The sequence below is a fragment of the Zalophus californianus genome, chromosome 13 (genome assembly GCF_009762305.2).
Source record: "Zalophus californianus isolate mZalCal1 chromosome 13, mZalCal1.pri.v2, whole genome shotgun sequence".
Classification (NCBI taxonomy): Eukaryota; Metazoa; Chordata; class Mammalia; order Carnivora; family Otariidae; genus Zalophus; species Zalophus californianus.
This window is the reverse complement of record NC_045607.1, coordinates 82,272,137-82,284,576: the sequence shown is the minus strand read 5'-3', so window position 1 is coordinate 82,284,576 and position 12,440 is coordinate 82,272,137. Positions and strand designations below refer to the sequence as shown.

The 12,440-nt window shown below is 41.0% G+C and overlaps 1 protein-coding gene across 10 annotated transcripts in view; it reads right to left on the bottom strand.

Annotated features, from left to right (window-relative positions):
- The window catches only part of TRPM3 (transient receptor potential cation channel subfamily M member 3), an 822,204-nt gene that overhangs the window by 226,742 nt on the left and 583,022 nt on the right, over positions 1-12,440 (bottom strand). For all 10 annotated transcript variants that reach the window (XM_027615317.2, XM_027615327.2, XM_027615328.2 and 7 more), the window contains one exon: positions 11,361-11,485. In XM_027615317.2, coding sequence (XP_027471118.1) covers positions 11,361-11,485 — 125 coding nt within the window. The remainder of the gene's footprint in view (positions 1-11,360; positions 11,486-12,440) is intronic.

The window sequence follows — 12,440 nt, the reverse complement described above, 5'->3', positions numbered from 1 at the left end:
ATTTTAGAGGTAATGTATCCACTTGCATCGTTAAGAGCTCATTAAAAAAAGGGCTTTTTTGGGAAACGTGTGTGTGTGCGTGCACTTGTGTGTGTGTGTGCACGTGAGTGCATAGCCACACAACTGTGACATGTTCAGGACATGTAGCATGTTAGACGGCTCTAGCATGTTTCTCAGCCACTGTTTTTTGAGAGAATCAAGCCCTAATGCCCATACATAATGGATCACCTCTCCTAAGAATATAGGATGGTCCAGGTTATGTATCATCTTTGAGGGAATTAAGAAGAGAGTCGCTCAAATAATTTTCTGTGTTCATATTTCAGATGTGGAGTCTGGGCTGATGAAGGTTGAATAGCATCTGAAAGGCCTACATATCATGTGACCTTTCATGATTGGTAAAAACGGAATTATATGTACCTAGAAGGGAAATTTGCTTAGAAACGGATTTTAGATACCTTGCACTCTTCGGGTATCATGGGCCAGCATGACATTTTGCCCCTTTCTTGTCCCTCAAGGGGAGATGGGAGAATTCTGCACTCTTTAATACATCTATACCACTTTATACTGGCTGATTGGTAAAATTCTGGTTCCAAGGCCTCTATCTTGACTCTGAAACAAAGAGGCAATGAAGTAGAAGCTGCTTAAGAAATTAATCAAGGTGGGGGCACCTGGGTGGCTCTGTCGGGTAAGAGCTGACTCTTGGTTTCAGCTCAGGTCGTGATCTCAGGGTTGTGGGATCGAGCCCTAAGTCGGGCTCTGCAATCAGTGGGGAGTCTGCTTCTCTCCCTCTCCCTCTGCCCCACCCCCCACACTTTTTCTCTCTCTCTCTCTCAAAATAAATAAATAAAAATCTTTAAAAAAAAAGAGATTAATGAAGGTGAAGGCCCTTGATGTACTTGTAGGGTCATTACTGTTGCCAGGTGGGGACTGATCTAGAGACACCATGGAAAATCTGACCATTCTTTATGTGCTGGTGTTGGTGTGCTGCATTTTTTACCCATGGATGGACTTAAGTGGATCATTTGGGAGCTGATCTAAGATACCTGCTTGAGTTTTCCTAGCTATTTTCATGCATGTTCTGGTCTCACTCAGGAGTACTTAGTGGGCAGTCAGGAGATTGGGGGGCGGGGGATGGTTCTAGTTCCTCCAGCTACTAATTTGTGACCGTGGGCAAGTCTTTCAACTCATTCCTTCCTTCCTCCATTCACGCATAAGAAGTCAATCAGAGAAAGGCATGTATCCTATGACCTCACTGATATGAGGAATTCTTAATCTCAGGAAACAAACTGAGGGTTGCTGGAGTGGTGGGGGGTGGGAGGGATGGGGTGGCTGGGTGATAGACATGGGGGAGGGTATGTGCTACGGTGAGCACTGTGAAGTGTGCAAGACTGTTGAATCACAGATCTGTAGTTCTGAAACAAATAACGCAACATATTTTAAGAAAAAAGAAGAAGAAGAAGATAGCAGGAGGGGAAGAATGAAGGGGGGGAAATCGGAGGGGGAGACGAACCATGAGAGATGATGGACTCTGAAAAACAAACTGAGGGTTCTAGAGGGGAGGGGGGTGGGGGGATGGGTATTAAGGAGGGCACATTCTGCACGGAGCACTGGGTGTTATACGCAAACAATGAATCATGGAACACTACATCAAAAACTAATGATGTAATGTATGGTGATTAACATAACATAATAAAAAAAAGAATGTCTTGGGGAAATGTATGTGATGAGTATTGTGCTGGCTTGAGGAGACATATAATCTTGCATCTAGGTAATGTCTTTCACTAAACGTTCAAGTTACACAGGTTGAAAGAAACTTTTTGGATGGCAGTTTCTCATCTATAAAGTAGAGGACTTGACTGTAGTTTCTGAGGGCTTTCTACTTCTAAGACTGAGTTGGGACAGCCTGTGTTGAAAAGTACATTTGCTTCTTCCAAGTTAGTGCAGAAAAAGGCCACAAAGGTGGTTCATTCCTGTCCTGGGGTCTCTTCCCTTTTCTAGTGCTTTCTACAAGGCAAGGGCAGTTGGCTCATCTGCAACTCCTTTCCTGAACAGAACTGAATTGAGCTAAATTGGGTTTTTGAGTCATTAATCACAGGCCTTTGGCAATCCCTGAACTTGTGACCTGGTGAGGTGTGTATCAGTATGCCCCTGGCAAGTAGCAGGCTAGGGGAACACCAAATCCTTCTTTCCCTCCTAATAGCACCATGGTTTTAATTTAGGCAGGAAGACGATGAAGATTTACTGATCACTTAGTATATGCCAGGCACTATGATAAACACTTCCCCATGGATTAATCCGTTCCAAGCTTATTTTGTGGGCAAAACTCTCGATGCTCAGAGAAGTGAAGTCTTTTGGTCAAACATGTCCCACCAACACGCCTTCCTTTAAATCTACACAGCACGTAGGTCTTAGACTCCTTTACAGGCTGGGAGACATTTAGAGGGAAGATGAGCTGAGCACTAAAATCCCTGTGAGAGCGGATCAGGTTACTTCCAGACGAGTCATCTAGAACCTTAGAGGGTGCAGAGGTCAGGACAGGCAGAAGCAGGAGCCAAGATGGGGTTTGTACTTTGGAGAAAGAGACGCAAAAAAGATGGGCAAGGTTCTCTTAGGATCAGGCATGCATCTCTGGGAGAGATGAGGGGGTACTGCTGAGACGGGGGCAGCACCCTCTGTGCCTGAGAACAAGGCACACAGGAACTGAGAGGAGGAGATGAAAACCGAATAGAGAAAGTCACCGTGTGTCCTCATAAGCGTAGCGAGGCCTGTGCCAGCAGGAGACTGGGCAGGTGACTTCCCACTCCGGCAGCTCAGCTGCACATCTAGGTATAAAGCAGGGTCACATGAAACCCAGATGCTGCCTCTGAGCCCAGCAATCCAAACAAGAAACCAGCAAACCCCGGCATCCATGCCAAAGAGTGCCCGGGTACCTCAGCTGCATAATCTGCGCTAAAATCCACCCGTGAACAATTACGTCTTTTTGCAGCACTCTGAAAACGTGTCCCTCAACTCATGGGCTGGCAGAGGGTTACACTGTCCTCATTTCAGGCTCACCTCCCCTTGCCCCGTCCTGAGGGAATCCATGGACTGTCCAGGTTAAGGACCTACTTACAGTGGAAAAAGGCCCTTAAGTTCTAAAAGGGGTCACTCGCTTTAGAAATCACCATGTATCAGGGGGGTGGTTTTAAAATACGTTAGAAAATTCTTTGAAAAGCTTCCCTTCCAGTCTGCAGCCTTCAGTGACTCCCTTCTAAGAAATAGAATAAAACAGAAGTGATGGTGTGCTGACTTGCAAAACTAGGTCATAAAAGGGTTCCTTTTAGCTCTCTTGGATCACTTACTCTGGGGGAAGCCAGCTGCCATAATAAAGCAGCCTTCTGGAGAGGTCCACATGCGGAGGAACTCCTACCAAGAGCCATGTGAATGAGTCATCTTAGAAGAAGGTACCGTATCTCCATTCGATCCTTTAGATGATGCAGCCCCAACTGATATCTTGACTGTGACCTTAAGAGAGACCCACGCCGGAACCACACAGATAAGCTGCTGATAAATTTCTGACCCACAGAAACTGTGACACAGTGTTGTGTCAAGCCATTAAGTTTGGGGGTAATTTGTTACACACCAGTAGATAACCCAATACTCTATTATTGTTATCTTGAGACTTCAAAATGTATTCTCTCCCCTCTATTCTGGATTCACTGGCGCATCGTAATTTTGTGCCTTCTAACGCCTCCCTGCATCCTCCCTGGGCCCCAGTCAGCTCTGGTTCCTGTTCTCCCCCGGGGCTATGGCCGCCATCCTCCACTCTCTCACTGCCCACGTCTGAGCCCTCACACCATCCTTCCTCATTGGGCAGATGGCCTCGCTCCCACACCTACACACCTGGCAGTTGGGTGACCCGAAGCAGGTTGTTCTCTGTGTCTCAGCGTCTCCCTATGTCAATGGAGATTAATAATAATAATAACCACCTCATCAGGGGTGCTGTAAATATTAGATGAGATATAAAACGCATGGCACAATGCACATATGAACTCATATAAATGATTGCTGCTATGACTACAGAGAAGTCGTATTGCATCCTAGGTAAGGATGTGGTCTTGGGAGCTGGATGGTGTAGGCTGAAATCCCAGCTAAGTGACTTATTAGTCATGTAACATTGGGCAACTTACTTAATCTTTCTGTGTTTAGTTTTACCATCGGAGACACGGAAGGACGGCAGTGATAGTAAAAACAACTGAAGACACGGAAGGATGGCAGTGATCCTAAACAACTTCTGAATGCCATTATGAGAATTAAGTGACCATCTAGGATGTGCGCTGAAACGTATTAAGCTCAACAAAAGTGTTGCTATTTTGATTACTGTTGTTGCTGTTATTTATTATTATTATTTCAGTGATAAATGATAAAACCTCCAGGCTGAAACTTCAATATCCTGCCACCAACCCTTTGCAATGCATACTCTTTCCTCTTCTCCTTCACTTATAAGGATACAGATGGTTCCTCTCCCCCTTAGCTCTGGACCCCATCACCTCAGGGCCACTTTAGGGCTTATTTCACCAATTCTGTTCTCACTATCCCTACTTTCTCCCCTATCATCAACACAGAAACAAACTCAAGTCCCTCCCTTCTTAGAGAAAAATTCCTCACATTACGGCTCCCTTCAGCTACTCACTTCTCGTCACAGCCAAACTTCTAAAAGGTTGGTTTCTCCTGGCCATCTCTACTTTTTCACTTCTCCCTCTTCAACCCATTGAACTGTGACCTGCCCCTTCATCATTTCTCTGAGATCGTTTTGACTAGTGATGCCAATGACATCTGTTTTGATAAACAGAACGAACACTTCCAAGGGGCGCCTGGGTGGCTCAGTCCGTTAAGCGTCTGCCTTCGGCTCAGGTCGTGGTCCCAGGGTCCCGGGATCGAGCCCCACATCGGGCTCCCTGCTCGGCGGGAAGCTTGCTACTCCCTCCCCCACTCCCCGTGCTTGTGTTCCCTCTCTTGCTGTGTCTCTCTCTGTCAAATAAGTAAAATCTTAAAAAAAAAAAAAATAGAACGAACACTTCCAAGTCCTCACCCTCCTCAGTCTCTCAGGTGTACCGGGCATTGCCCTTCACTCCATCCTTCTGAAGCACACTGTTGCCTTGGCTTCCACAACACTCTCTGGTTTTGTTTCTACCTCTTGGCCCTTTTTTTTTTTTTTTTTGGTCTTCTTTGCAGTCTGTTTTCCCTCTGCTCAACCATTAAATATTGGATACCATCAGGATCCAGGTGTAGGCCCTCCTTTTCCTCACTCCACACATACTCCCCTGGCGAGCCCATCCACCACAATGGCTTTAATTGTCATCTATAGGCAGATGTCACCTGAGTCTGACTATATAGCCAGATCTTGCTCCTGAGACTCCACCTCATAAACTTACTGTCCTACTGGACATTTTCACATAGATCTCTCAAAGCAACTTTGAAATCAACATGTCCAAATCCAAACTCAACACTAGCTTCACTGAAACTGCATTCCCTATGTGACTAATGCAGCCCAGGATTGGAATGTGGTCCAGGGTTAGCTAGAGTTGGCCCCCTATATGACTGTTAACAGACTTGGGTGAGTCTCCTTGTCTCTGAACTTCTCCTCTCACATCCTCTGGAAACATCTTGTATAACCTAGTCATGGAAGTCCAATAAAGTCCATGCGAGAACCATTACCGGGAAGTTTCCTGAGCTTACAATATGAAGTCATATTTGGCTTGCTTTAGAAATAGGTGACAAATACACTGAGTTGATAACTACATGAGAATTATCAATCAGGTGCGTTATTAAATTTGATTTTTCTTGGCTTGAAATATAAAGATGGCATCAAAAGAATACTTTCCAATTAAATATAAGAACTCTTAAAGGTTATAAAATTCTGAGAATAAATCTACGGTTTAGGGGAAAACAGAAGACATCATTGAATGTCATGATAATTTAATAACCACATAAGATGATGTGTTGGAAATCTTCCCAAATACAATCTTCATCCTCAAGTGAAAATGAAAAGTGCTTTTTCTTATGATCATGCCTGAGTTTTTAATTTGGCCTGTGTTTTGTTAGTCTAGATTTGGGAAATGACAAATTGTAAAGGTTTCAGGAACTGCTCAATTACCTGAAACAATTCTGGTCAGACTGTTTTCCAAAGTAGGGAAATCTAAGGCTACAATGAGTCATGTAAAAAGTGTAATTCAATGGAAGTTCTTTCCTGACTTTATAATGGGGATACTTTCATCATCTATCCAGATCAAGATTCTCTAGGGACAAAGAAAAGGGTTCTGGTCATTCTCATAGTCTATTTTTTAGTTCAATTTACAGGCATGAGATATTTGCCAGTATCTCAACTAACAATAAAAACATCATTAAATGTTTTCTTCTGTATTACTTGGCATCCTACTAGTTAAGCGTATGAGCCTTGAAGATAGTGGATCTTGGTTTTAGCCCTTATTTAGTTTCCTCACATAATAATACCTCATAAGGCTAATATATACAATCTCAGAGAGCTTCCTCAAATAGGAGCTCAATAATTATAATTACTCTTATTATGATTATGCTCATACAGGTTGTATAAAGATAGAGCATGGGTTTTTATAGTTCACTTAGAGATGAAGGAACCAACTCTTACAGAGTTTTAGGTCACAGGTCAGTACCTCATGTTCATGCAAAGTATTATATTAGTGGTTGACAAGAAACAAAGGAAACAACTGAATCTCTATTTTTGAGGAACTCTTACCTAAACTGGGGAAGAGGATGGTTGGTAGGAGAATTATAATCAGGGATGTGACATTATGGGTGAAGTTAGTCATGGAAGACATCTTAGTGGAAGTGAGCCTTGACCTCAGTTTGGCTGAAGAGTAGATTATGGGTTGTAAGAAAAGAACGGGGCGGTAGAAATCATACGGAGAAATTACAGAGGAGTAGTAAAACTTGACAGTTGAACAATATTCATTTTCACGTTTAATGGCAGAGCAAAAATTATTACCATCTCAGTATTCATAACATTATTTCTCACCAAATTTGGCTGTTTTGATCTATTAATTGGAGGTTTGATTGAATAAAGTAGAAGATATTTAAATTTATTTTATTTTATTTTTAAGATTTTTTTTTTTTTTTTATTTGAGAGAGAGAGAATGAAAGATAGAGAGCACGAGAGGGAAGATGGTCAGAGGGAGAAGCAGACTCCCTGCCGAGCAGGGAGCCCGATGCGGGACTCGATCCGGGGACTCCAGGATCATGACCTGAGCCGAAGGCAGTCGCTTAACCGACTGAGCCACCCAGGTGCCCAGAAGATATTTAAATTTAAAGAACCAAGGCTAGTTCATTACCCAGTTGGGTGGATCAAGCGTCTCTCAAAGGGGTTACAGAAAAGCCTGTTCTCATTTCGTTCTTCTTTGTGCCCATATCCAACATGTAGAAGCTTCACCATCCACCTCCCACCTTGAGTTGCTACATAAGAAAATAGTTTTGTATTTAGATGGTTGATTAAAAAATGCCTTAATTATAGTTACTAAAGTATGATCAAGCTTGGGGGCATGTGTGGAGATGAAATTGTGGTAAAGTTGTGAACTAGGTAAGATGTATCACTGCATTTTTTTTCCTGTAACATTAATTTTCCTCGTAGCCTGAATCTCATCATGCCCAATCTGTCTTCCTCGATATTTCCTGAGTACCTGCTACATGTGAGGCTCTAAGGTGAACTCTGAGAAGCCAAAGATACATGCCCTATATCTTTAAAGTCTCACCTAAAGTCTAGCTAAGAGATAAGAGCTGAAGGGAGGTAGGTGCTTCAGGATATCTAGAAGCAGACCCAAGGGAAAGTTAATTTTTCTTTTTTATGTGTAGGACTAGTCTTTGCCTTTATAGTGCCATTCCGAAGGGACAATCAATGATAGGATGAATAGTAACTGCTGTGTCTACCACTTCTACCAATAAAATAACTATAGAACTACCTGAATGTTCAGCTTCTAAAAGTGCTCATCTGAGAGTCATTCCCACAGAAATAAAAGGATCTTTATATTCTATCAGTTTCGAAAAAAATCTACTGTAATAAAATATTAGGCTTAAGAAATGAAGCCTTTCTTTTATCCTTATATTTTTATTTCAAGGAGGTTTCTTAGATTTCCCTTGACATTTAGTTTGTGCCGCTTCAACCTTATTCTGGAATACAGACATAGACCAGACCAAAAATACAATTCTTTTTTTTTTTTTAAATGAATGCATTTTGATAGAACTCTGAAGTGGTAAAAATTTTTAATAGTACGTCAGTTTTTCTCCTCGGATACCTGATGTCTGATGCTTTAAGGTTTATTTTCTTGATGTTTATTACGTGTAAGTTTGATTATATGAAATGGAAGTTTGGTTATATAAAATGGAAGTTTGGTTATATAAAATGGAAGTTTGGTTATATAAAATGGAAGGAAAAGGACAGAAGGTGCTAAATTAGGCTATGAAAGTTCTTATAACTACTTAAGAAGTTTATCAGATAACACTTCTACTTCAATGATTTTTAGGGGAACTTTCAAATGTGACCACTAATATTGTGTTCAAATACTTCTTTTTGTGACAATTTAGCACCATATTCCTTTTTAATTGTAACATTAGAAGAGTAAACACATATACCGATTTCCCTCAAACTATGTCATATATCCTGTTACACCAGAAACAGCACTTTGGTCCAAGTAATTTACAACGTGAAAAACAAATTCTGTTGCTATACAAGAGCCTGAGAAACCCTATGCATGTTCCAAACTCCCCAATTTGATGGGGCGAGGATGAGGAGTGGGTTGTACTAGAGTGGTTGAAATTCAATAGATTGGGCGCCTGGGTGGCTCAGTTGGTTGGGCGACCGCCTTCGGCTCAGGTCATGATCCTGGAGTCCCGGGATCGAGTCCCTCATCGGGCTCCCTGCTCGGCGGGGAGCCTGCTTCTCCTTCTGGCCCTCTTCCCTCTCGTGCTCTCTATCTCTCTCATTCTCTCTCTCTCAAATAAATAAATAAAATCTTTAAAAAAATGAAATTCAATAGATTTCGGTCAAAGATTTATTAAGAAAGAAAAATACAACCGTTTTTCCTGTGCTCTTTACAATCTGTCAATGTCAATCCTTTTCTCGATGGTCTCTCTGCAGGTTCACTTGGATCTGTGTGAGCCACGGTTTGCCTCTATTAGCCCCCTTTTGAGCAGGGAGAATGAATGTGCACATTTTACTGAACATGAGTGCCTCCTTTTGCCCTCTGCGTGGGGATCGAGACTAGTTTTTTTATTGGGAAGTCAGACAATGCGACTAAGCCCTACTGGCATAGGCCTATGTAAGTTCCTATTGACGTAAAACTGGCAACAAATATGGGTAGAAAGAAAATAAGAGTAAAAAGGAGAAGCGCAAGAGGAGGTGAAATCAGAGGAAAGGACCTCAGACTGGAGGAAGATGAATCAGGGGTTATCCTTCCAACTCAGCAAGGCAAGTAAACGTAACATAAGGTACTGTCTTTCTGCACTCACATAGAATTTACAAGGCACACAAAATGACACAAAAAGGCAGTAGGTCAGCCTTCTCTGCAAATGTTTAGGCAATTGAGGTAATCATTTGGTTACTCTATCTTGGATAAAGAAATCATCAGCTTCCATTTATTCATAGTTCATCTGAATAAGAAAGTTCCAAAATGGCTTTTCCCCCTACCAAAAAAAACTGAATAGGGCACCTGGGTGGCTCAGTTGGTTAAGTGACTGCCTTCAGCTCAGGTCATGATCCTGGAGTCCTGGGATCGAGTCCCGCATCGGGCTCCCTGCTCAGCAGGGAGTCTCCTTCTCCCTCTGACTCTCCCCTCTCTCATGCTCTCTCGATCTCATTCTCGCTCTCTCAAATAAATAAATAAAATCCTTAAAAAAAAAACCGAATAAATGTAACTTAGGTTTACAATAGAGATCCTGAAGCAATGAACATTTTAAAATGACTTCTGAATCATCACATTTTTAAATAATTGAGTCGTTTATTAATAAAATGCACTTGTAATTCACCATCAACTCAAAGCCAGCTTGGAATCTGAGGCAAGCATTAACCCAAGTATATTTCATCAAAGACTAGTTCCAGATACTCTAAAAAAATTAGCAATGCTTGTTTTTCCAGTCGGTTCTGCCTATGTATCACTTTAGAAATTGCTGCTTGAGATAATCAATGATGTAAATCAGTGATATAAAACAGCCAGTAAATTTTAGTTAAGAGACTATTACATTGATAAAATTAATATCTCTTTTCTTGATTTCTCTTAATTTCTTACTCCATGTTTTCTAGATAAATTAGTGTTTCTACAGGTCATTGTGTAGTATTGATAAGGACGCTTCTTATCCACTTAAAGGTCCTGAAGGATTTAAAGAGTGTTTTCTTGCATTTCATGATGTTTGATTTTTTTTACTCAAAGTATTTTTGCATTGTATTAAAAATTGCAGAGGCTGTGTTGTATTGAAATAAGATGGTTTCACTGTATTGCTGCACAATAGAAGAAGCAATTTAAGACCAGTTAATTCTCAAGCTCTTTGAGTTTTTGGCTCAGAGACCTCATGGAACTTGGAAAAACTACTGAGCACATTTGTTATGCCCTACGGCAGGCCTTGGTTGGGAAGGGAAGAGTATATTGACCTTATGTAGAGGTGCAATGATCAATAATTAATTATTAAAATTACCAGGGGAAAAAAGCAGTGAATAAAGTATGGCCATTATATATAGTTTAACTACAATTCCTATCAATTGGAATTTTGAGAAGTGTTATATAGGGGAAAAAGTCTGGTGGTTAGTAGGAGAGAAAACCCTCTAAAGGAGGTTGGGGATAACCTGTTTGTGGTAAACAAAACAAAACAAAACAAAACAACAAAAACAAGACTCTAGAAGAAACAGAAGGAAGATGATGACTCAGAAAGAATAAAATAAGTTCTCTCTGGCAAAAACTGACTGATCAGTCAGTGTGTGGCTCTGGACCTGAGAGAAGGAAAGAGAGGTTGGCACCTTGTTGAATTTGTTACCTGGTGTTAATTAATCTCAACCGAACCGTGCCAACAGCACTTGTAAGATTTGATGGGTGAGGGAAGACCACTGCTTGATTCAAACCAAGAGGGTAGTTAGTAAGTCTTACTTAGGATTTTTTCTGGTCATAAGAATTGATGGAGTTTATATAGGTAGATTTTGGGAAATACATGGTCTTCGAATAAACTATTCCTCACATGAATTTCATTTTGGGAGGTGGGGACCAAAAGAGTACTATAATATGTATATTTTGAATTCTAATTTTATTTTACTCTTTTGATAGCACCTTTAGGAGAAGTCACAGACAGGGGCAGTTTCTAGGACTTACATCTCTTCCAATCAGGTCCTCTTGGTTTTCCACAATTCCCCAGGGGGCGATGCCTATGGTACATATCTTCCCTCGAGACTTGGATGCATGGTCCTTTAAGGCATCTCCAACATGGCGAATAACACCTAAGAGAAAAAGAAGTATTACCCTTTCTTTTAAAGCAATTACTCTCCATTGTTCTAAAGGAAATTGTGATAAATGTGTCTCGCAAGCTTAAATGCACTGAATATAAAATTTTGATACATTTCTACACAAATGTTCAGAAGAGAACATAAATCTGTGGCTCTAATGTCAGATACATTTGTGGGACTTGTATATGAACTCTAGCAATGCACTTCTCTCTTTTTTTTTTTAAGATTTTATTTATTCATTTGACAGAGAGAGAGAGATAGTGAGAGCAGGAGCACAAGCAGGGGGAGTGGGAGAGGGAGAAGCAGGCTTCTGCCAAGCAGGGAGCCCGATGCAGGGCTCGATCCCAGGACTCTGGGATCACGACCTGAGCCGAAGGCAGACGCCCAACAACTGAGCCACCCAGGTGCCCCTCTAGCAATGCATTTCGCGTTCGACTTTAAGTTCTTTTTTTCCTAAGGAAAAAAAAATTAAAAAGCATCCAATGTTTTAAGAAACAAAACAAAATAAATACAATTCTTTAAACTTAGGGAATCTTTTTCTTGTACCATAAGCACAATGATTTTAGTATGGCTAAGAACCAATACCATGAGTATATCCTACAAAAAGCACCGTATAGAATATTATACGAAATCTACACCAGAGTTTGTGTATGAGTTAGGGTCATTCAAATAGAGTAGTTACTTAGATTAGATTTTGTTAAACTTGATTTCATCTTCCTATTTATTGACACATGATGTGGAGACCCTACTTGTAAAGAAAGCCTTGGCATATTCTATGGAAAATTTATGTTGAAAATATATAAATACAGCTTTTTAGCTTCATTATTCTAATTTGTTTTCCTCTTCTGTCATAATGACCTTCCCCATCACCGTGGCCTTCCTCACCAGTTAAAAGTGAAAAAAATCATTTATAAGATGGTAGGGAACCTATCTTTTATATTTTAATAAA